This window comes from Alexandromys fortis, unplaced genomic scaffold (assembly GCF_014885135.2).
Source record: "Alexandromys fortis isolate MF-2015 unplaced genomic scaffold, M_Fortis_MF-2015_v1.1 scaffold_104, whole genome shotgun sequence".
Lineage (NCBI taxonomy): Eukaryota > Metazoa > Chordata > Mammalia > Rodentia > Cricetidae > Alexandromys > Alexandromys fortis.
The window spans coordinates 6,267,134-6,292,482 of NW_026068000.1; the positions used below are offsets into that span (position 1 = coordinate 6,267,134).

At 37.0% G+C, this 25,349-nt stretch overlaps 1 protein-coding gene across 3 annotated transcripts in view; it reads right to left on the bottom strand.

Annotated features, from left to right (window-relative positions):
* The window catches only part of Rbbp8 (RB binding protein 8, endonuclease), an 86,725-nt gene that overhangs the window by 11,333 nt on the left and 50,043 nt on the right, over window positions 1-25,349 (bottom strand). For all 3 annotated transcript variants that reach the window (XM_050160730.1, XM_050160729.1, XM_050160731.1), the window contains exons 7-15: window positions 22,365-22,540; window positions 17,820-17,924; window positions 15,603-15,700; window positions 14,062-14,174; window positions 12,014-12,905; window positions 11,809-11,935; window positions 8,624-8,712; window positions 7,107-7,215; window positions 3,502-3,642 (exon numbers count right to left, since the gene is read on the bottom strand). In XM_050160730.1, coding sequence (XP_050016687.1) covers window positions 3,502-3,642; window positions 7,107-7,215; window positions 8,624-8,712; window positions 11,809-11,935; window positions 12,014-12,905; window positions 14,062-14,174; window positions 15,603-15,700; window positions 17,820-17,924; window positions 22,365-22,540 — 1,850 coding nt within the window. The remainder of the gene's footprint in view (window positions 1-3,501; window positions 3,643-7,106; window positions 7,216-8,623; window positions 8,713-11,808; window positions 11,936-12,013; window positions 12,906-14,061; window positions 14,175-15,602; window positions 15,701-17,819; window positions 17,925-22,364; window positions 22,541-25,349) is intronic.

Below are 25,349 nucleotides of genomic sequence, written 5' to 3' on the forward strand. Positions count from 1 at the left end.
ATAACAATCACTGGTCATTAATATCCTTTAATATCAAAGGACTCAATTCATCTATAAAGAGACACAGGCTAACAGACTGGATACGAAAACAAAATCCATCCTTCTGCTGCATATAAGAAACACACCTCAACTACAAAGACAGACACTACCTCAAGAGTAAAGGGTTGGGAAATGATCATAGAATCAAATGGACCTAAGAAACAAGCTAGTGTAGCTATTCTACTACCTAACAAAATAGACTTCAAACTAAAATTAGTCAAAAGAGATCACAGGAAAAATCCATTAAGATGAAGTCTAGATTCTGAAGTCTCAAACACAAGGGCAGCCACATTTGGAAGAGGAACATTACTAAAGCTTAAATCATACATCAACACCCACACACTAACAGTGGGAGACTTCAACACCCCACTTGCACCACTGGACAGGTCTGCCAGACAGAAACTTAAGAGAGAAATAGAGAATCTAATAGATGTTATGACTCAAACGGGCTTAACAGACATCTACAGAACATTTCACTCAAACACAAAAGAATATACCTTCTTAGCACATTATAGATCCTTCTCAAAATTGATCATATACTCAGTAACAAAGTCTATCTCAATACGTACAAAATAAATTGGGATAAATCCTTGTGTCATATTGGACCATCGTGGCTTAAAGTCAGAATTCAACAACAATACTAACTACAGAAAGTCGACAAACTCATGGAAACTGAACAGTGCTTAGCTGAATCACCCCTGGGTCAAGGAAGAAATAAAGAAATTAAAGATTTCCTAGAATTCAATGAAAATGAAGGCACAACATACCCAAACCTATTGGACACTATGAAAGTAGTGCTAAGAGGAAAGCTCATAGCACTAAGTGCCTACATAAGGAAGCTGAAAAAGTCTCACACTAGTAACTTATCAGCACATCTGAAAGCTCTAGATCAAAAAGAAGCAAACTCACCCAGGAGGACTAGATGGCAGGAAATAATTCAATTGAGGGCTGAAAACAATAAAATAGAAACAAAGAAAATAATACAAAGAATCAATGAAACAAAGAGTTGGTTCTTCCAGAAAATCAACAAGATAGACAAACCCTATCCAAACTAAGCAAAAGGCAGAGAGAGAATATCCAAAATCAGAAATGAAAACGGTGGCATAACTACAGACACTGAGGAAATCCAAAGAATCATTAGGTCATACTTCGAAAACCTGTATTCCACAAAATTGGAAAATCTAAAAAATGGAAAATTTTCTGGACAGGTTCCACATATCAAAACTAAATCAGGACCAGATAAACAATTTAAATAGACCTAAGGAAACAAAAGCAGTCATCAAAAGTCTCCCAACCAAAAGAGCCCAGGGCTTTCAGCTCAGACGTCTACCAGAACTTCAAAGAAAAGCTAATACCTATATCCTTCAAATTGTTCCACACAATAGAAACAGAGGAACACTACCACTTTTTACAAGGCTACAGTTATCCTGATACCCAAACCATACAAAGACACAACTAAGAAAGAGAATTACAGACCAATCTCCCTCATGAACATTGATGCAAAAATATTAAATAAAATACTTGCAAACCAAATCCAGGAACACATCAACCATAACCAAGTAGGCTTCATCCCAGAGATGCAGGGATGGTTCAACATACGAAAATCAAGGCAATATGCAGCAAACCAACAGCCAGCATCAAAGTAAATGGAGAGAAACTCAAAGCAATCCTACTGAAATAAAGAACAAGACAATGCTTCTACTCTCTCCATCTCTATTCAATATAATAGTTCTAGCTAGAGCAATAAGACAACAAAAGGAGATCAAGAGGCTACAAACTGGAAAGATTCACTTTCACTATTTGCTCCTAATATGATAGTATACATAAGTGACTCCAAAAATTCCACCAGGATACTCCTACAACTGTAAACACCTTCAATAATGTAGCAAGATACAAGATTAACTTAAAAACAAAGAGTAGCTCTCCTATATACAGATGAAAAACGGCGGAAAAAGAAATCAGAGAAACATTACCCTTTACAATAGCCACAAATAACATAAAATATCACGGGGTAACTTTAACCAAACAAACAAGTGGAATACCTGTATAACGATAACGTTAAATCTTTGAAAAAAGAAATCAAAGAAGACACCAGACAATGGAAAGATCTCCCGTACTCTTGACTAGGTAGGATTAACATAGCAAAAATGGCTATCTTTAAAAAAAAAAAAAAACTACAGATTTAATGTAATGCCCATCAAAAATACCAGAAAAATTCTTCACAGACCCCAAAAGAATACTCAACATCATATGGAAAAACAACAACAACAACAAAACAGGATAGCCAAAACAATCCTGTACAATAAAGGAACTTCTGGAGATATCATTTTACACCTGTAAGAATGGCCAAGATCAAAAACACTGATGACAGCTTATGCTGGAGAGGATGTGGAATAAGGGGAACACTCCTCCATTGCTTGTGGGAATGCAAACTTGTGCAGGCACTTTGGAAATCAGTATGGTGGTTTCTCAGAAAATTAGGAGAATCAATCTACCTCAAGACCCAGCAATACTGCTCAATCATATCACAAGCACAAGCACTCAATGTTCACAGCAGCATTACTCATAACAACCAGAACTAGAAACAACCTAGATGCCCCTCAACTGAAGATCGAATAAGGAAAATGTGGTACATTTACACAATGGAGTACTACTCAAGAGGTAAAAAAGAAAGGCATCTTGAAATTTGCAGGAAAATGGATGGATCTACAAAAAACCATACTGAGTGAGGCAACCCAGACCCAGAAAGACAAATATACTATGTATTCACTCATAAGTGGCTTTTAGACATAAAGCAAAGAATAAACCAGTCGACAACCCCAGAAATCCTAGACAACAAAGAAGACCTTAAGAGAGACATACATGGATCTGCTTAGGAAGGAGAAAAAGATAAGATCTTCTGAGTAAACTGGAAGCATGGGAGGCAGAGAGAGGGTGGAAGGGGTGAGGGGAGGAAGGAAAGGGAGTGGGGAAAATGTAAAGCTCAATTAAAAACAAATTTAAAAAAGGTGCTCAGCAGAAGGTATAGTTAAACATTCTCAACTTCTTTTTGGAATTCTCAACCAATTTTTGGATTATTTCCTTAGTTTGAAATTATTTCAAGCAAAAACGTAACTGGGAGAGACAGCTCAAGTCATTAAGAACACTGGCTATTCTTCCAGAGGACCCAGTTTTGAGTCCTAGCACCAACTTGGTGGTCCACAACCTTCTGTAATTCTAGTTCCAAGAGATCCACTACTATAACCTGACATCAGAGGGCACAAAATGCATACGTGGTACACAAACATATACACACAGACAAAGCACCCATAAACATAAAATTTTAAAAAAATCTGAAAAAAATTTATGTGAGAAACATGAAACTTTTGTTAATATTTGTAACCAATCCTCTGTTAATTAGTTGATGACTTGAGTGAACTCAGTACAATGGTAAAGATATAACTAAAGAGAAAGCATATTTACTGTTTGGTTTCTTTGTGGCAGCAGACGGTTCTTCCTCATCTGGTACCTGGGGAAAGTTATCTGTCAAACAGGATTCATATTCTTCATGTGCTGTCTGATCAAACATTTCTTCCATGCTATCATTCATTTTTATGTCTCCATCTATAAAAAAGGTATTGATTGACTTAGCAGCTTTGGCCTTCTGTGAAGCCCAATGTGAATAGTAACAAAGAAAAAGTAATGTGATACGGTCTATTCTGAACTAAGACGATTCTTACATGTGGACTGTAGGTTTCATCTTCAAGTGTTCTTTTAATAAATGAGCACAGTGAAGTGCTTATAGTGTCAAATGTGACTCTACGACTGTTAGCTTATGACACCTTGTCAATAGAGAACCTCAATACATGTGATGGGAAGTTTAGAGATACTTAAAAAGATACACAGCTAGAATACAGACTTCAGATCCAATTGTAAAGAGTGTTTTACTGAATACAGAGTGAGGTGGAGGCATCTATGCTAAAAAGATGATAGAATATTAGTTGCAAACTCTAATGTTAAAAGAGCAGAATTTTGTTATTCAAAGTGAGTAACATACTACAATATATGTAATTAAGAACTTAGAGATCTTTAAGTCGAGATTCTTTCTATGTAGCTTAATTCTTACAAGGTTCACAAGTGGTAATAAACTAAGTCTGTTTATTTATAAAGGCCTTTTGCGGTGACTTCAAGTGTTATCCTACGGCGATAAGGCTAGCTTTTGTTACTGTCACAAAACTGGATCTCTTACACATGTTGAAGACTTTCCCCTTCTATCAACTCACATATAACTCACAAAAATCAAAAAAATTCTTATCAAGGAAACTGAAAACTAGAAAATATGCCATAATATATAATGAAAAATGCTAAATATAAAGAAATATATCCCAGATATTAAGCTCTGTATAAAATTTTACTTGATTTTTTTATTTTTCTAACAAAGTAGCAAAAAGTTATTCTTTTTTAAAAATCACTATTAGCACCTGGTAATTTAAAATGATGGAAACAATGAACTCACACCCCATCTACTACATCACAGTGCTGAATTCATCTTCACAAATTCCCTAAATGATTGTTTATAAATGTTTGTTATATTTAAAGGGGAATATGCTATAGATATGAAAACTTTGCTTGGTATGGATCTTGGTCTATTGATACAAATTTAAGGTCAATTTTGTTATACTGTGTATATGTATTTCTGCTCTTAAGGTATTGTGTTTGTGCAGCTCATTTAAATATGTAACATATAATTAAGAAATATAGGTTAATATATAATCACCTATAATAGTCAAGCTTATAGTAATGTTACGTTTCTAGATACATAGAGATATAATATACCTATCTATCAGTTAGATACGTATTCTTCAAATCTTTCAAAGACTAACAGAATATGGCATTTAAATGTTTTAAGAACTTAGGTCTTTTCATGACAATGAGACACATGTTCCTGGCAGCCCCAATCTATTTCAAGAGGATGATGGACATTGAAGAGGCTCCTTATGGAGCTTGTTAGCCATTTGGGCAAGAAACTGCTCTTGCCTGGACTGCTTGATGTCATGCTGTATGAACTGGACATGCAGGACCCACAGAAAAATGACTGCTGAACTTGCCAGAAGGTGAGAAAGTCTTTTGGGGTTTCTGTTTCATGAAAGAGTCTGCAGGACACAGAAGAAAGTGACTGACAATCTGTCCACATAGGTGCAACTATCTTTGAAATCTCCCGCTTCATGGGAAAGTCTGCCAGATACTATGGGCCTGTAGGCTGAAGATGGGTACCCAATGTTACAGAAGACCTTTGAATGACTGTCCAGGTGGTGAGATGTCTCTGCCAATTCTAGAGTTTTGGAAGTTGCTTACAATGGACTTCTTGTTAACTTAGGTAATGTTATATCCTTCTGGAGTCTTTGATGGAGTTGAAGAATAGATAGTTATAGTTTTCCTTAGTTATGAAAAAAAGATTAAGTAGGTATAAATTTTTTAACTATAATTCTTGCTTGATACCTGTTTTGTTGTATGTAAATTTCCTATGTCAAAGTTAAAACCTTCTTTTTATTTAACAGAAATGGAGAGGTGATGTGGGATTTTCCTCTGTATGCTGTAAGTTTTATTGCCATTGGTTAATAAAGAAGCTGCTTTAGGTCAATGGCTTAACAAATAGAGCTAGGTGGGAAAAGCAAACTGAATCTGGGAGCTCAGAGTGGGGCTGGTGAACAAATGAGGGAAAAGCCAGGTAGCTGCCACAGGAGACAGATGCTTCCACCAGAGCCCGCGGTAACTTTGCCCAGTAAGCCACAGTCACGTGGTGATACACAGATTAATAAATATAGGTTAATTTAAGATATAAGAGCTAGCTAGAAAGACACTTAAGCGATTGGCCAAACAGTATTGCAAATAATACAATTTCTGTGTGATTACTTTGGGTCAGGGCAGCAGGAAATGAACCAGTGCCTCTGCCAACACCTACCAACTAGTATTCATGGCAGTGGAAGGTAGTCTGCATGCTACCAGAGGAGAAAGTTAATCATCAAACCTGCTACAAACCCAGTGACCTACAATGGTGACCAGCCTTCAAGATATCCCAGCATATACATTGTGGGGGGGACCATCTATACTCTGACTGGGTGGAAGGCCCATTCTATGAGATGGAACCCATGCGTGACACTGCTAGGGTGGCCAAGAAACTGAACTGGCCATGGACCTAGGCAAAAACCACATACTATTGTTTTACTAAAGGAACACAGCAATAACATGACTGTTAAGTACATTCTGCTATACCCATGTCAGTACTGCCCACCCATTATCACAGAAGTTTCTTGCAATAAATGGGAACTAATACAGAGTCCCACGTGGACAATGTGCAGAGAGTGAGAGACTTCAGAGCACCCAGTCCTAAATAAGATGCCCTCATCAAACGTCCCTCAGAGATCAGGGATCTATGTGGAAGAGGAGGTGAAAAGACTACAAGGGCCAGAGGTGATGGAGGACTCCAAGGAAACAGTGAAGACCAGTGCACACATGAACCCAGACTGGCAGTATGCACAGGACCTGCGTGCACAGGTTCCAGTCAGATGGGGTCCCATCACTGAGAGGAGGAAGTGGACCAAGGCTCCTACACTTAACCAAGGAGCTAGTTGCAACTGATAACCACTTGCAGAGGAAAAACAGTTTTCTCTAATGGAATCTCATTGGTTATATTACCTACATTTTGGGGCAGCCCCATGCCTGGCTATAGTTAGCCAACATAAAATGAACATAATGGTATTTTTTAAGATTTTTGTCTCACACAACTTTGTTTGGGAAATTTTTGTCTTATTGGTATTTTGCTTGTATATTTTATGTTTTTGTGTTTTTTTTTTCCTTTTGATTTTTCTAGAGAAAGAAAGAAGGCATGGAGTTGAGTGGGTAGAGAAGATCTGAAATGAGTTGGGGGAGAAGGAAAATGTGACTAGAATATATTGTATGAAAATCTGTTTTCAATAAGAAAAAGTCCCAAAATCGAGATCACAAACTTACTGCACTTATCACTATGATACAACTATACATTTCATTTCACATCTGATTAAAGTAAACGAAATCAAAGTAAGTCTTACTTGGACATTTTTCTTTTGGCTCTTGTCTCTTCATTTTTAAAAGCACGGTTTCACTGACCAATGTACAGTCCATGTCCACCGTCTCTCCTAATCGTGAGTGACTGCTATCCTAAATAAATATATTAAAAACACAAAAGTTTAGCAATTATTCCTTCATAGTCTTATATCTGCGCTTCTAACCACAAAAAGGTTAAAAACTCTCCACAAACTTTACAATTTTAAAGCATTAAGTTATTACTTTTGTATCTCAGGAATAGATAGAGATTTTCTTGCTTCTGGAACACTTTAACCTCAATATATAAGCTCTTCATGCCAATCTGAGGAAAAGGAAAACTGACCACGGAAAGACAGATTTATTTACCACTGATCCTTTGTGCTTTACTTACCATCTCCAATCTGCCTTGCAGTAATAAACTTCAGTGAACATGAAAAGCAACTTTAATAGTCAAATTTGATTTCTTCATAGCTACATGCTACTTTAATAAACTACCTAATTTCTTAATGTGCCACCAAGTAGGAGAATTTCACTAACTATACAGAACTTGAACACAAAGCAAAATCATATTTCCAGTACAAATTAAACAAAATAAAACAAAACACCATAGCTGGGTGTAGTGACATGTGCCTTTAATCCTAGCACTCAGGAGGCAGAGATAGGTGGATCTCTGAGTGTTCAAGGTCAGCCTTGCCTACAGAGCTAGTTCCAGGACAGTCAGAGCTACTTAGTGAGATCTTCTCTTGAACATTCATATATAAACACAAAAACGTTACTTTTAAAAAAAGTAAACTGGGGAAAAAAAAGTCTTGACAACATTCCTTCTTTTTTAAAGCTAATTAAGGTGGCTAGAAAGAGGATGGCCTGGTGGTTAACTCGCTGCTTTTGTAGAGGGCCCAGATTCAGTTCCTAGTACTCATATGGCGACTCCCAACCAATTGTTACTCCAACTCCAGGGGATTTGACACCATCTTCTGACCTCTGAAGGCAATTTCAGGCAGATGGGGCACACAAACACACATGTAGGCAAAACTCATATGCATAATAAATATAAAAAATAAAAACATTAAAGCTAATCAAGACACATGATGGAATTATTAGCATGGTGATCCCAGCACGTGTAGGATTGAGGCAAGAGGAGTAAATTTGAGACCAACCTGGGTTGTATAATAAGATCCTATCTAAACAACTAAGAACATATGATAAAGGTAAAATCACTTGAAATATGTAACTATAATTCTTTGCTATTTAATAAATACAGCTACTGTCTCAGGGGGTAAACATACAAGTCTGATAACCTGGGTTTGATCCCCAGGACTCACATGGTAGATGAAGAGGACCAAATCCTGAGGGCTTGTCTCTGACCTCTGCATATATGATGTAAAATTCACATGGTGTGCAGTACTGTACATATGCACACATACACAATAAAGGAAATGAGTAAAACAGTATTCCAAGGAGAGGGGACTGCTAACTCACTAGAGTAAGACACAAATGGGCTTTAGTTCATTTTCTAACATACCTTTGTATCTATTACAGTAACATCCATTTTATACTGAGAAAGGTCTGCTCCGGGATCAACACTCCACTGGATATTTTCAAAGGACACATCTTAGAAAAAGAGGACAGGCACAAATTAAAAACCCAATTTGAAAATTTGTTTCATTTTAAAATGTTAGGAATGCACAGAACAGAAATATTAGGTTCCTGCAGCACTTACTCAGAAATGAATGTCCCAGGGAGCTGGAGAAATAATTACTTCACTAGGTGAAAGCACTAACTGCTCTAGCAGAGGACTTGGGTTTTGTTCTTGGCAGCTACATGGCGGCTCATAACTGTCCATAACTCCAGTTCCAGGGATCTGATACCCCTCTGACCTCTGCAGGCATGAGCCACATACACGGTACAAATATACATACAGGAAAAACATTCATATACATAAAAAATTTTAAATGTTGGGGGGCTGGAGAGATGGCTCAGAGGTTAAGAGCACTGATTGCTCTTCCAGAGGTCCTGAGTTCAATTCCCAACAGCCACATCGTGACTCACAACCATCTTTAATGAGATCTGGTGCCCTCTTCTGGCCTGCAGCATACATGCAAGCAAAACACTATATACATAATTAATAAATAAATCTTTAAAAAAAATTTAAATCTTAAAAAAAAATTCAAAGTGGCCAAAGAATTTCACAAGACATTCAAATGGCCAATAAATATTATGAAAAAGTTATCAATATAATGAACAACCAGAAAAATGAAAGACAAAAATGAGATATTCACAGACTAAGATGGCTAGACTCAAACTGTGTGCATGTGTATATATATTTTTGGAAATCCTGAAACCGTTATACAATCACAGTGTTAATGTGAAATGGCATAGCTGCTTTGGGAAACAGAAAGTCTCTTAAAAGGCTAATAGCTGATACGAGGTCCAGCAATTTTAATCCCAGGTAAATTGAGAAAAAGAAACACCTATTTCCAGAAAAATCTGTACACAAATGTTCATAGCAGTATTATTCATAAAGATAACAATGACAGCAAATTTGTACTGACGGATGAAAACATGACTGTCTATAATGAAATCTGACTCAGCAGTAGATAGTGATGGAATGCTGACACATACACAAAGGCTGGGAACTGACAATACCATGTCAGTGTGGAGATAGATGGCTCAGCAGGTAAAGGTGCTTGCCATGCAAACATGATGACCTGAGTTTGAACTCTGGAACCCATGTGAAAGTTCGAAGAGAGAACCGACTGCACGAAGTTGTCCTCTGACCTACATGTCGTGACACGTCCACATTCACATTCAGAAACACATCACACATGCAACAATAATAGTAAAATAAAGTCAAAGGAAAACATTATGCCAAGGGAAAGAAGTTACAAGATTTCATATTAAATAGGTCTCTATTCACATAAAACATCTACAATATTTCAATCTACAGAGATAAAAATTAGAGCATTGATAACCAAAATTGGGAAGGATGGAAAGGCTTGGGAGATGGATAAACTTCGATTGTACAGAGAGCTGTACAATTCTTTAAGAATACCAAAACCACTGGACTGGACACAATGGACATGATAAGTGATTTGTATTTCACTAAAGTAATTGTTTAAAAGACAGAATTGTAAAATTGTTAGAATTTTGAGTGTATTATATGTAGATATAACATATGACAACTACAAACTGTAGTTTAAGAACATGAAACAACAGTTGGGTGGTGGTGTATGTCTTTAATCCCAGCACTAGGGAGGCAGAGGCAGGTGGATCAGTGACTTCGAGGTCAGCCTGGTCTACAAAGTAAGTTCCAGGACAGCCAGGGCTACACAGAGAAATCCTGTCTCGACCTTCCCCTCCCCGCCATGGAGCAAAATACTAACTGCAAACAGACTGTGGAAAGTTAATAGTTATAGTGTGATTCCTAGAGGAATAATGAAACAAAAATAAACACAAAAAGCTAAAAATCAGAAATGACAGAAAAAACAAACAAAAAACTAAAACCAAACTTTTTTCCACTTAGGGACTGAAACCTGTGTAAGAAGAACTATCATGTGCTTCAGGGGAAAATGGAAATAAGTCAATTATAAAAGAATAAAAACTTGACTGATGAAAACAAGAAAAACTCTGCATATGAAGCACAGCAGTTATGAGGGGCTGGAAACAAAAGGACATTTAGACAGATGAGGGGAACTGGGCTTGGGAGACATCTCAGAAGTCAAAGTGCTGGCTGTGCAAGGAAGAGCCTTTAAATGTATGTAAAAAGATAGGTATGGTGAAGACAGAGGACTAATAAATCCCTGGGGCTTGCGGGCAGGCCCAGGCATTGTTCCAGGCCAATGAGAGACCACCTAAAAATAAGGTGGACAGCATCTAAGTAGCAATATACCAGGCATACATCCACCTACATGTGTACCTATACAGATGTGCACATGCATGTATATACACACACAAGCAAGTACAAGATTTAAACAAGAAGCTAAAAACCTATTACATTTGTGTATGTATAAGCTTACAGACAAACATTTCAATGCAAAACAAAAAAGACAGTAGCTAAGTATCGAAGGGGTGAAGAACCAGTTTTGAATGATTAAGTATTTATTCATACCATTAATATTACTACTTCTATTACTACTATTACTGCTGCTACTGATGTTGCTGCTGCTGTTTTTTAAGACAGGATTTCTTTGTGCAACAGCTCTGGCTATCCTGGAACTCAGAGAGATCCACCTGCCTCTGCCTTCTGAGTGTGTGCACCACCACAGCCCAGTGATGAGTTATTTTTAAATATTCTGGACAGTTTAGGACTATGGATGGAGCTTAGTGGTAGGTTGCTTATCTAACATGTTTAAGGTCTCATGTTCAATCTCTAGTATTGTGTTCCTCTAAAACACCAAAAACCAAAACCAACTAACAAAACAACCAAACAAATAAAAAAAACCCCAATGGAATAGTTAAAACACTTTTTAAAAGCTTTTGCAAAGGAAGTAAGAAATAACTGCATTAAGTAAATCTAAAAATACTTATAAAGTATTTAAAATAAATTTTTAAAAAGTATAACAGCAGAAAATCAAAGGCAAAATGAAAGCAGTGAGAATGATGCTATATGCAGGAAAAAATAAGATCTCTTTTTCCCCAAACTTATGTCTAAAGAACGTAAATGTCACGCAGTTAGAAAGAGGAAGAGCCTGTTTACAATGCACATACCTTGGTTGTTTGGCAGAGACTTTGTTTTAGCAACTCTACAGGGATTTAACTGAAGAACTGATGCAAGCTCACATCCTCCATGGATCGATCTGCTTTTTACTTTTGTTGGCACAAGAGAACCAGTACCCTAAACAAAAATGACTATTAGCACCTAAATGAAATCACAAACAATTTTAATCAAAATGGATGAACATAGAACACAAACCTTCACATCACTAAAAAGATTCTCTGTCTCCGAACTTTCTTGTGAACACGGAGGAGTTTTGAAGACAGGCTTTTCCTCTTTTATCTGCAGGGGTGTTTTATGGTCCGGAGAGCCTTTACTAGAGGCCTGGAGGATACACCGCTGCTGTAAACAGGACACCTCTGAAGACTCTCTGGCTAATATGCAGGCTCCACTCAAGGCTTTACGACCTGAAGAAGGGCCCTTTGGAATGGGCTTCAAAGCCTCATAAATAGTCACTTGTTTAAACTTGTTTTTACAAGTCTCATTTCCATGGCTCTTCTCTTGACGTTGGGTAGCTGCAAACCGATCTGACAAGTCCAGGGGTTTATCCATCACATGGTCTCCATTCATGAAGAACTGATTCTCCATTGGAAAAGGAAGAGTATTTTCCTTATCAAAACAGGTCGGGGGACAGTTTACTACATGTTCACTCTCTTCCTCAGTCTTCTTCCTTTTGGATGCTTTGCCGCCCAGTGATTTCAAAGGCACCAAATATTTATCAGTAATAACATCTTTAATATGATCTGTACTGCTCTGCTCATCTACAGATTCACTTACATTTTTATTCATAAGTATTTGCTTATTAGGAAATGATTGGCTAATGACCTTATTCACTTCAGACCCCAGACTATGAGGTGTGAGAAGAGCACTGTCCTCAGATTTTGATCTAGCTTTCTCTGACTTAGAGGCAGAAATGTTACTAAAGGGAGCCGTCTTCAGAAAGTTTCTTTTCCCAATGTCTAAAAGAGAAGGGGAAAAACTTGTATTCAAACCCAAATGTGTTTTCACAGTAGAGGTAGCTCCAAATACAGGAGATGAGACCCGAGTAGTAAATTCTTGGGGAGGTGTCTTTGAAGTAGAGTCTGAAAATCTAAATAAATAAAGAATGATATAAGATTTTTTTAAAACTGAAAAGCAGGATAAACATTAAAAGACCAGTATACTAGGAAAACATTTCTTAGAACAGTAAAGCACTCTCTACCTACTAGAGGGAGATGATTAAAACAAATTTAAGAAACAATGTTGGTTTCACCTCATTTGACAGAATGAAATCCGCTGAGGACTCAAAAGTCTTTTGCTATTATTAAATCGTATGAGTAATTCCAGGGAGAGAAAAATTCTTAAACTACAGAACTGAATACAGAGCTTGGTAAGTGCTCTCATCAGCTATATGATCTTCAACAAGATAGTTAACCTTATAGAACCATATTTTTGTTATCTGTTTAAAGAAAATAGAAACGGGTAATAAAACTCACTTGACAAGTTATTATCATGATAAACTCAAAGTAACTGAGGTATCTTTAAAAAAAATTCAAGCAAATTCAAGGCTTGGTGGTGGTGCAAGCCTTTAATCCTGGCTCTCAGAGGCTGAGGCAGGCAGATCTTTGTTAGTTCAAGGTCAGCCTGCACTACAGATCAAATTCCAGAAAAGCCAGGGCTGCATAAAGAAATCCTGTCTTGAAAAACCAACTAACCAAACAAACAAACAAAACAAAACAAAACAAAAAAAATCAAAACACAAAACACTCTAAAAAAACAAGCAAAATGCTTTATCAACATATATATTGTTAGTTAAATATTACAAAATTAGAGAAAAACAAAAACAAAAAAATGGGCTAGAAATACGGCTCACTGGGTTAAAAGCACCAAAAACTCTTGCAGAGGGTCCAGGGTCAGTTCCTAGAACCAAATGGCAATTCACAACCACCTCTAACTCCAGCTCTAGGGGATCTGACACTCTCTTCTGATCACTGTTCCTTCCAGGGAATACATGGTACACACACATAAAGGTTCACACAAACGTAAAATGCATCTTTCACACCGTTTAGTGTTTGGAGACACAAAGTAATGACTATGTCTTTAATAGGATAAAGCAAGATTGGGAGCTCTTAATGCTGCCTGATGAGTATCTGAAGCCACTTGGGGTGGGAGGCACATGGAGTATTGCTGAAATTCAGCCTTAAAGGGTTTATGGAACTACATTAAAAACAAAACAAAACAAACAAACACTATATGCTCCAAATTACCTTAAACTATCTTCACTGCTTCCTGCAGATTCTCCTGAAGGCTGTTTTTTGTGATCTCCTTCAAGACAGTGGTAGAGCTCACCCCCAAGAGGGCTTGCAGGACCTTGAGGTTCCTTCAATAGAAAAATATGCTTAAAGTTGATAAATGCTTCAATGAAATAAATCTCAAAAGTACATGAAGTAAGAGAAACCAGAGCAAAGAGGTAATTAACCAGAGAAGGGAGTTGTATTGTGAATGTATAAAATATCCTTATACTGTAGACTTTATTTTTAATAAATCTTTAAGAGTCGTTTATTTATTACGTATACAGTGCTCTGCCTGCATGTATCCCTGCAGGACAGAAGGGCACCAGACCTCATTGTGAGTCACCATGTAGTTGCTGGAAACTGAGCTCAGGTCCTCTATCTCTCCAGTCCTATACTGTAGACTTTAACTAATTTTGTTATCTAAATTTTATAACAATAAAACATACAAAATGATACTACCATTATTTTAATACTTTACATAAGTATAATTTACAACTGCATAGAAATATTTCAATATCAAAATACATTAAGATGAAGGGTAGAAAACACAGGTGAATTTAAAAGAATCCTTTAAAGGGAATTCTCAAGATTTAATGTGCATACAAATCAATTAGTAATTATTAAAACACAAGGTCAGTAGATTTGAGATTCTGTGCCTATAACACATTCAAGAATAATAAAGATGTTGCTGACCTGTGAAACAGACTATATGAAAAGTCCTTTGATATCTTTTCCTTTAATATATAGTTGATACTTGAACTTGGTAGATTTATGGAGAATAGTAAGAACTAGAAACTATTAAATACATTTAAATGTTCAAAAGCTAAGTTACCACTGTCACTTTAGGATAAATTGAAAAAGGTTAAAACAAATGTAAAGAAAAAAATCAACTTGGGTTTTCGGAATACAAGAGTGAGACAATTTTCTAAGAGCATTCACATATTCACTGGCAAGAGCAAAGGAGGACTGTTCTAAAACTGTCATTTGCTTGTTTTTGTAGGACTAGCAATCAGACTTGGGGCCCTGACAAATGCTCTGCCACTGAGCTAAATTAAATCCTCAGTCCTTAAAATTGTATCAAAATGGAACTTAACCCAGTATTTGTGAAGCCCTGGGTTCTAATACCCAGTACTACAAACAAAGAGACTAAAACTCTACAGTTTTGGGCTAGAGAAGCAGCTTAGTGGTTAAGAACATCCTTTTTTAGAGGACTAGAATTTGATTCCCAGCACTCAAATCAGGCAGCTCACAACAGAAGAGGAGTGGATGGGAAGGTGGGGGTGGGTAGGGAACAGGAAGAGATAATGGAAGGGAAACTGTAGTCTTTATGTAAAAAAATGAAAAAAAGTTAATTAAGTAAAATTAAAAATGTTTTGTCCTCCTGCTCATTCTCACAGTCCCTCTGTTTCTGCTTCTTCAGCATATTCTACTAGCCTGTTTAATTCTTAAAGATAGATCCAAGTAGACATATCAGTTATTAATAATTTATATAATCAAACTAAGTGATTACTTACAGACTCTTCTTGAGCATTAAGTCCAAGTGTTTCAGCGACAACAGTGTCTAGATTGAAAGCTGACTTATCAGTGGGATAACTGCTCCTTCCACACATTTCTAAAGTAAGAACAAAGAATGCTCACTACACAATTTTAGAGATGAGATATATTGAAAAAAAAAAGATTAGGAGAAGAATCAAGGTATTAACAACAACAAAAAAGATTAGCAAAAAGCAAACAAGCAATCAAGCAAACAAAGAAACCAAGGTACTATTTTTAAGATGGCAGTGAACCAATTTTAAACTCGGTTCAAAAGGTCCAAAATATTTTCTATAAACAGCTATGGGTTACAGGTATTTTAGCACAAGCATGTTATATGTTTTCTTCTCAAGGAGCTTAGTGATTACACTTGAAAGGTGAAAACAGAATTTCTGTTTTCTAAGAGGGAAAAAAAGAATTTGCAAAAAAAAATGTAAAAAATATAACAAAGTTTTAAACGCAGGCCCCTAAATCTCCCTTGGGAAGTTAAGACAAACTATACAAACTGATGCCTAAAGTGGCCCCTAAGGTAAAGGGAAGTTTGGCCATTTAACAAGATTGGGAAAACAGAAATAAAGTTTTAGGTATCTTTAAGGATAAAGATATATATTAAAAAAAAAAAAAAAAAAAAAACCTGCTGTTCAGAGGACTACATGTGACTTAATAGCCAGGAACTGAATTGTAGCCAGGAAGATGAAAGTAGAAGGACGTGAGCCCAAACCTGTGAATTAGGGGTCAAATTATGCTTCAGAACTCAAAATTTCAGCCGGGCGGTGGTGGCGCCCACCTTTAAGCCCAGCACTTGGGAGGCAGAGGCAGGCGGATCTCTGTGAGTTCGAAGCCAGCCTGGTCTACAAGAACTAGTGCCAGGACAGGCTCCAAAGCCACAGAGAAACCCTGTCTCGAAAAACCAAAAAAGAATTCAGAATTTCTCTTGTGAACAAGGAAAAGATCCATATTTTGACAGTCCAGATGTAAATACTCAAGTAAAAAGGGTAATTCTGACTATGACAGACTCACGGCCAAGAAGCAAACTCTGACAGGAGAATGAAGCAATGTACTTAAAACAGTTCCAATGATGCTGGTGGCTAAAACCAGTACAGAGATCCCATAAACACACATGGAGACCGTACAAATCAGTACAGAGATCCCATAAACACACATGGAGACCGTACAAATCAGTACAGAGATCTCATAAACAGACATGGAGACAGCACAAATCAGTAAAATTTGGAGGATGTTTAGAATTGGGAACCTGGTACCCCATGGCAAGTAGCTCCCTGACTGTACATTGGGGCAAAGGTCCCTTTAAGAGGCAAGTTCTGTGCACTTCCAATCTCTTTATTCCTGCAGAAGCAAGTAGCTCTACCTCTCTTCTGCTTCCTCTTTGCCTCTGTTTCTCTGTCTTTGTGACTCTCCCTTCCCTCCTTTCTCTCCACGCTCCCTATAGCCTCTTCTCAACTCCACACTCAAGCTCTCTCTGCACAGTGTTCTGTCACCCAATGTGATCCTCACCCAACTGCCAAGGTCCCAACTCACACCATATCTTAACTCTTAACAACGGTGCTGAAAACTCAGCAGCTCTCCCTTGCAGCTGAGGAGTGCTGGAGATCCTGGAACCCTTCTATCTGGTCACTTTTCCCACTCAGGATCACTGGAATTCTAGACCTAACAGGGGCAAAATCAGCAGTAACAGTACATCCTTGACTTTGCCTGACATAATTTTGTTTTCCTTCTCCCATCACCAGACTGAAATCTCTAAAACAGCAAAGGCCTTGTTTAGTGCCTGACACAGAAGACTCTTAAATACTTAATGGATGAAGAAATAAATCAAAATAAAGTCTTTTTACTTAAACTGTTAGAACTTAGTATTAGATTCGATAGGAACATGAATTAATACTAGCATAACATTACTTTTTCAAACAAAGCTTTAAAGTCGGACGGTGGTGGCACACACTTTTAATCCTAGCACCCAGGAGGAAGAGGCAGATGGATCTCTGAGTTTGAGGCCAACCTGGTCTACATAGCAGGTTCAGGACAACCAAGAGTACACAGAGAAACCCTGTCTCAAACAAACAAACAAAATCAAAACAACAACAACCCTCCCATACCTTTAAAATACTGCCTAATTCTGACTGTTGGTCATTTTTGCCTACCAACAATCACAGTCTTAAACTTAAACCTCAGTATCTACTTACTAGACAGGGGTGAGTGACTCTGATTGCAAGTGTCGGCTACTAGAATTTCATGTTCCTCAGAGTTATGTGGTGCAGGAGCTAAAGCCTTGGAAATTTTTCTTAATTCTGAGAAAAAAAAAAGTTACGTAATAAACAATGAAAAAGATGTTATCAAGCTTTATTCTGATAAGTCAATATAAATTTGCCTTTAATGCATTACAACCACTATTTTATTGACACAATTCTCACAAGTCTTACGTTTCACTGAGAAACAAAGCGCAGGCTAGGATACTGGGAGAGAGGGGACTGGAACTAGTTAGCTTCTTCTGACCGAAGTCACCTAGGTAGTGACAGTTCAGACACTTTCCTTCTATGGGATAAAGTACTACGTTTAGTGAACATGTTATTGGGTCGTCTTTCTTTACAATCTGTCCTAAAAGGAAACTCTAAAGTGTGCTTTATTGGAAATACTTTTACTACTTAAAGACTTAGTTCAAAGACAAAAGGACAAGGTAAAGGAATGGAGCTGTACTTTAATTATAACTTGAAAACTAAAAAGTGTTAAAAAACTGTTAAGTAAATATGATAAAAAGAATCACACTAATTAAGTCATTAAATTATTTCTTATTATTCTTATTTTCTAAGTTAAAAAAAGAAGAGTAAGATTAAAACTAGGTTTTAAAGTATTTATGTTATACGCCTGTTTCCTACAATTAGGAAATAAGACAGAACACTTACGGATACAAATGACTACTAATGAAATCACCACAGCCATTTTCTATACATTCAAATGAATAGATCACGGTTCATATTCTGCCCAAACTTAAAGATCAATAAATGCTCACTTAAGACACAGGGTCTTATATGTTAAGTTAACTCCAATTAGATGAAGGATTTAAAAACATTTCTTTTGTTTTCCACTAGATGGTGATGAAAACTCACAATTGGAAGAAACTGCCAAGTCTTATATTTTTCAAATAAAGATGTAACAAATTTTTTTAGAATTTTAATTTCTATTAAAAATTTTCATACAATATATTTTAATCATAGACTCTCTCCACCCAAATCTTCCCTACCAATTCAACTTCATATTCTTGCTCTCAAAAACAAAACCCGGAAAAAAAATTTCTAAAACCCCATCAAAACAAAGTAAATTAAAAAAATAGTGAGCACGCACACACACACACACACACACACACACACACACACACACACACACACACACTGAAACGAACAAAACAACCCATGGAATGAGTTTGTTTTGTGTTGGCTAACTAACTACTCCTGGGCATGAGGCCTGCCTGGAATGTGGTTGATAAACCTAGTGACACTTCCTCTCCCAGTAAGTTATTGACTGCAAATAGCTTCTTAGTTAGGGATAGGCCTTTGTGCCCACTTCCCATTCTCAGTGCTGGAAGCTGGTCTAGTTTAAACCTCTGCAGGTCTGGTGTGCACTGTCACAGTCTCTGTGAGTTCATGTGTGTCAGTCCTGCTGTGTCTTGAAGAATCTATTTCCTGGAGTCATCTACCACCTCTGACTCTTTCCAATCTTTCAGCCTCTTCTTTTGTACACATCCCTGAGCCTCCACAATATAAATTTGATAAAGACATCCCATTTAGGGTCAAGTGCTTCAAACTCTTTCACTCTCTGAATGTTTTCAGTTGTACATCTTTGTTAATTGCCATCTATTGCAAGAAGCTTCTCTGATAGGGACTTAAAAATGCTCTGCTCTATAGGTACAGCAATATGTCAGCAGGAGTAATTTTATTGCTATATGCCTTTGGCAGAATAACAGTAGTAGCTTTTCCCCTTAAATCCATAACCTATCTAGTTCCAGGTTCTTGTCCACATTAGTAGCATCAGGTAGGGGTTCCATCTCATTAAGTAGGCCCTAAATCCAATCAAAAAGTGACTGATTAAACTGCTGGTAAATACATTTCTGTCTATAAAGCACTGACTTAGAGCTTAGAGCCCTATCTAAGCACGTGTGTATACCATCTGGTAATCCTTTTCCAATGGAGATTCTGTAAGGCTGCAGTAGAGTTCCAGATGTGACCTTTATAACTAACTCCAGAAGATGATCATGATCATGTCGTCCATCTAAGGACCATACTTTGGGCAGCAAAGTCTTACTTTTGTATAGAATGAAGTGATGTAACTCAGGAGTCAATTAAACACTCCAGTCATGCCACCTGGATCCAAAACCAAGCTCTGTCACTGAGCAGCTGTGTGATTTGGGCCAAGTCACCTAACCTCCCTGTGGTTACAATATCTGTAAAATTAATAACACTTTCTACTGACTTACAAGGATTAAACAAGCTAACACATGGAAGCCCAGGGAAATAACAATATATACGACCTGTGTCTACAGAGGAAGGGAGCTGTCCTGCCTGCAATAACCTCGTTGTGCTCATTTTAATGTATTATTTACAAGGGATTTACATTAAGCGGGCAAAGGTTTTTATGAGATTAAATATTTGATTACAGAGAAAAAAAAAGTGACTGATTACTTCCATAACATTTGTGCCACTATTGTTTTGTAGGCAGATAGATGTCTGCTGTAGACTGCAGGCTTTGTACTTGGGTGAAAGTGATTGTTTTTCTCCTCTTCTAGTGCATAAAACCTTCCAGAACCATGAATGCTAGCTAGTCAAGAGGGGTAAAGTTTCTAGCTGGGCACCAACTCAATTTCCTGTTCAATAACATAAATAAGTTGTGTCTCCAGCAAGAGGGCCTTACCATCAGGTTACGGAGAGCAGCCAACAGCCTTGGAAACAGCCCGTGATGTCTGTGAGGTGGTGGCCAACAATTCAACTAGATGTAACCCATTTCTGGCACTGGAAGTTTTACTTGGTGGCTTAAGATGTCTAGTTGGGACACTGTCTCCCCCGATATATGGTGACTCTATATAAATTCCTTCCACAGTTGTATATATTTTAGGAAACTTCTACAGTAGCAGGTTTCCATGTGGTTTTTCAAAGGGCCTTTTGTGTTGTCCTGTACCCTGCCTCTCATCATCTTCTCCACTTAATTCTAGTCTAGTTTTCCGGGTCTCTTTATGGGACCAGTACACTTTTACTTTCAGTACAAATGTAATAACACTTATTTACACTTTCAAAGAATAAAGATCTAATTAATTTTTAAGATTTATCTGTTTTACACATTTATATGTATGTGTGTCTTGCCTGCATATACCACATGCCCACAGATGTCAGAATCAGATCCCTGGCACTTGGGTTATGGATGGGTGTAAGCCACCATGCAGGTGCTGGAAATGAACCCAGGTCCTATGCAAGCACAAGTTACAAGTACTCTTAACCACTAAGCCATCTCTCCAGAATCCTAGATTCATTTATTTTTTTTAGTTTATGTATCTGGGTGTTTTGTCTGCATGTATATCTGTGTATTTACATATGTGCCTGATATCTGTGGAGACCAGGTAAGGGAAATGAGTCTCATGGAACTAGAATTAAAGATGGCTGTGTTATACTATGTGGTTTTTTTGGTAACTAAATTGCTCTTATCTACTAAGCCACCTCTCCAGGCACATAGATCTACTTACTTTTTAAAGCATAAAGTATTCACTTTATACAAATATCTCTACAATTTAACAGACCTCCTTTTTCAAAACATTTAAAATATTCTGGATTAAGAATTGGTCTTTGTTCTTAAGTTTAAATAGGCAATTAAAAAACAATCACAATGTCATGTCACATAAGCTACAAGTATAAGACCACTTGAGAAAGTAATTTTTGAAGCATTTAGCTGACATAGTAAACTGGGATGGAATTAAAAAGTTTTCACAAGCCAGGCATGATAGAGCATGCCTTTAATCCCCAGCCCTTGGGAGACAGAGATGGGGGATCTGAGTTGGAGACCAGCCTGGTCTACAGTGCAAGTTCCAAGACAACCAAGGCTACAAAGAGAAATCCTGTCTCAAAAAAAAAAAAGGGAAACATTAAGCCAGGCATAGTGGCACACGCCTTCAATCCCAGCACTCTGGAGGCAGAGTCAACCGATCTCTGTGAGTTTGAAGCCAACCTGATCTATAGAGTAAGTTTCAGGACTGTCAAGGGTACGTACAGAGAGACTCTGTCTCGAAAAGAAAAAAGAAATAAGTTCAATGAAGTGTATACATTAAAAAAAAAATCTATGCAGAGGGCTGGAGAGATGAATCAGCAGTTAAGAGCATTTGCTGCTTTTGCAGTTTCTGGGCTTGGTTCCCAGCATCCACAAGGCATGTAGCACACAACCTCCTGTAATTCCAGTCCCAAGGAATCCAACACTCTATTCTGACCTCACAGATGAGCTCCAGGCACATATATATTTACTCAGACACAAACACACACATAAATTATGCACATATTCAGATAGACATACAGCTCATGTCTGTATTTAATGCCAGCAGAAAAATACCATTAGTCATTTTACTAAAGGAAGTTAAAGTCACAGTGATATCCTTGATTATCTGAACACCGTTCATCTTCCTTCCCCCAAACCAGATTACATAAAAACAGTAAGTGAAGATTTTACAAAAGCAGCTAAAACACAACTCTGACCCTTACCATTTGTACATACAGAGTGCTCCAATTTAGAATGTGTTTGTTCTATGTATCGGACATGGAGATTCTCCTTTTTTCGTAGTCGGTTAATGGCAGAAAATGAAAAGGATGTTATTGGTGAATCTGGGATAATGTTTTCCTCACATTCAAGCTCAGCCACTTGATCCTGTCGATCATTTCTAGAGCAAAACAACAAATTAAAAGAGAATAAATCTGTAAATATAAAACATCTACTAAATATCTGTTAACTATGGTAGAATATATATGCAAAGATGAAAGAGATGCTAAACCTTGTATCTAATGTTCTAAAGTTAGAGACCAGAGAAGTATGCAAATAAGTCAGTACAAAGTGAGGAATATCACTAGAATTCTTAATCTAAACTATTTGAAACATTTGGAATTGAAGTAGAAGGTACAGATCACAGTGTTCTGAGGTAAAAATAAAGGTATTTTGAATGGCAAAGAAGCCACACAGCGTGAGGAAAGGTATGCAAAAGTGTATACTTGTGTTGCCTAAGGGAAAGCTGGAATTACAGGATACCCTGAGTGAATGTGTCCATAACCAAAGAGAAAAAGAATTAAGGTTTCAGAACATAAAAGGATGTGATAATTTAACAAGAATGTACAAGACTGATTGGAACAGGAAGAAAGAAAGGAAGTCAGTTAGACAGGAGTGTAAAAGAGCAGGCAAGATTCTGTGGTCTGAACTGCGATGCTCACACATGTATGGAAAGGAAACGACCAACGTTAAACTATGTGGCAGTGGAAACAAATGGTACACAGGACGGTAATGCTGACATGCAAACTACCAACTGTTGTTGTGGGTTTACATTTCCAGGACATGTCCAAAGTGCTTTATTATGACTTTAATTATTACTATGATTGTATAAAATATTATTTTACTCTTATTTTGCAATTAGGAGATAAAGAAATAAAATACAGTCACTTATTCCAATAGTAAAAGAGCTAGGACTGAAATTTAGCGTAGACTCTGGAGTAAGTTACTCTTAGCACAGCTCCCGAGTCTAAAGACCAACCACAGTTGGCGTCTAGCCCTGCTTCTACTGAGCTCTGCTTACCCCATCTCTCAACACAGCAGTCACAACAGTCCTAGTAAAACTCAAGTCTTATCAATGAAATATGATCACAACCCTGCACATCTTTCCACTTCACTGAGAATACATGTCTGAGGTTCCCCAAACATGCTAAATATACTTCTGTCTTAGGCTCAGTGCTTTAGCCATTCTGTTTGGAGTGCCCTTGCTCACATGGATACTCATATCCTTTATGTCTTTGTGGTAATTTCATTCCTTACTACCATATTAATGAAGTAGGACCTAACTATGCAGGCCAAGCTGGTCTCAAATTTTTCCTTCTGCCTCAGCCTCCTGAGTGCTTGGATTACAGGCATGCTTCACTGTGCTTGGCCTGTGCTAGAGTTTTAATGTTAAAATTGCAAGTCCTTTCCTTAAAGTAGTCTCCTTCTGGTTCTTCTGTTTATCATAAAAATGCTACCTGACAAAGTATGTAACTTATGATTTTTATTGATTACCATGAAGAATTACAACAGTCTAAAGAACAAGTGGGTAGTACACAATTTGTTGAATGACTGACATTTTCAGGCTTCACTAAAGAAATAAATCTGTGATGATCTCAGCAACTGTTCTTGCCTAACTCGATTCAGGACCAATGACACCTAGAAAAATTGGGTCTGGATTGAGTTGTAATGACCTATGCCAAACCACTGTTGACCTTATTAACTAATCAATAGTACTATTCTGTCAACCATTTAATTTTTAAAGACCAAACTAGTTATATTATTTGAAAATTAATTTGTTACATGACTTCAAAGAACTACTTAAGAATTTTATAAACTACAATCACCAGAGATTGATAGAAGGCTGGCGAGATGAGTCGGTAGGTAAAGGTGCCTGTTATGTGAACTAGCAACCTTAACACATGTAAAGATGGAAGGACAGAAATGACTGTACAAAGCTGTCCTCTGACCTCCACAAGTGTACCATGATGCACACATATATACACACACACACACACACACACAAATAAATCTACGACAAAGACAAATGTTTACCTAACAAATATTTACACTTTAATTTCCTGAATAAAATCAGCATTATTTGTTATCTATAACTCTTTAACATTATAAAAGACAACCCTAGAACTAATATCTAATTTTTTCTCATTGATAAAAATCATTGTGTGTGTGTGTGTGTGTGTATAGACACACACACAGGCACTAATGTGTATATCATGTTTTGATATGTTGATGCTGTGGAATGATTAAATCAAGCTGACTAGTAAATTCACTTTTTAACCCATTTTATAAAGTAAAACATTTAAAACCTATATTTGTACCAAACTTTAAATATGCAATGTGTTATATTTTAGTTACCATTGTTACATATATTTAACATGTAATTTTTAATAACTTAATAGTAGTATAAAAACAAAAGTTAGATCCTTGCAAGTTAATGGAGTGTAAAACTCTGGTGACCTAGCTTCTGCTTGACTTCACTTCTGATACCTCAAAACAGCTGGCTGGCTCACCTTACTCTTTAATTTGTTAACTGTCCTTCATGAAGGCTCTTCAGAGCGCCATTTAAGTTTTTGCTTAGTGATCCAGGTAGGATCTAAACACAGAGCAAGGCTGCCAGCACCTCATCTTTGTTTCTTTTTACTAATGCATGTATAGCCAATATTAAGTAAAATCAAACATACATATTAATTTATCTTTTCTCTGCCCTCTACTTGCAAATTTGTTATTTTAAATATAAATGCAGGACTTTAGAGACATGACTCTAATAACAAAGAAATAATAAAGGTTTCTTTTCTTTTTTTTTAAAAGATTGATTGATTGATTTATTTGGTGTACAGTGTTACCCTATAGGCTAGAAGAGAGTACCAGAAATAATAAAGGTTTCTTTTCCTTTTTTTAAAAAGATTTTATTTGTTTGTTTGTTTATTTAT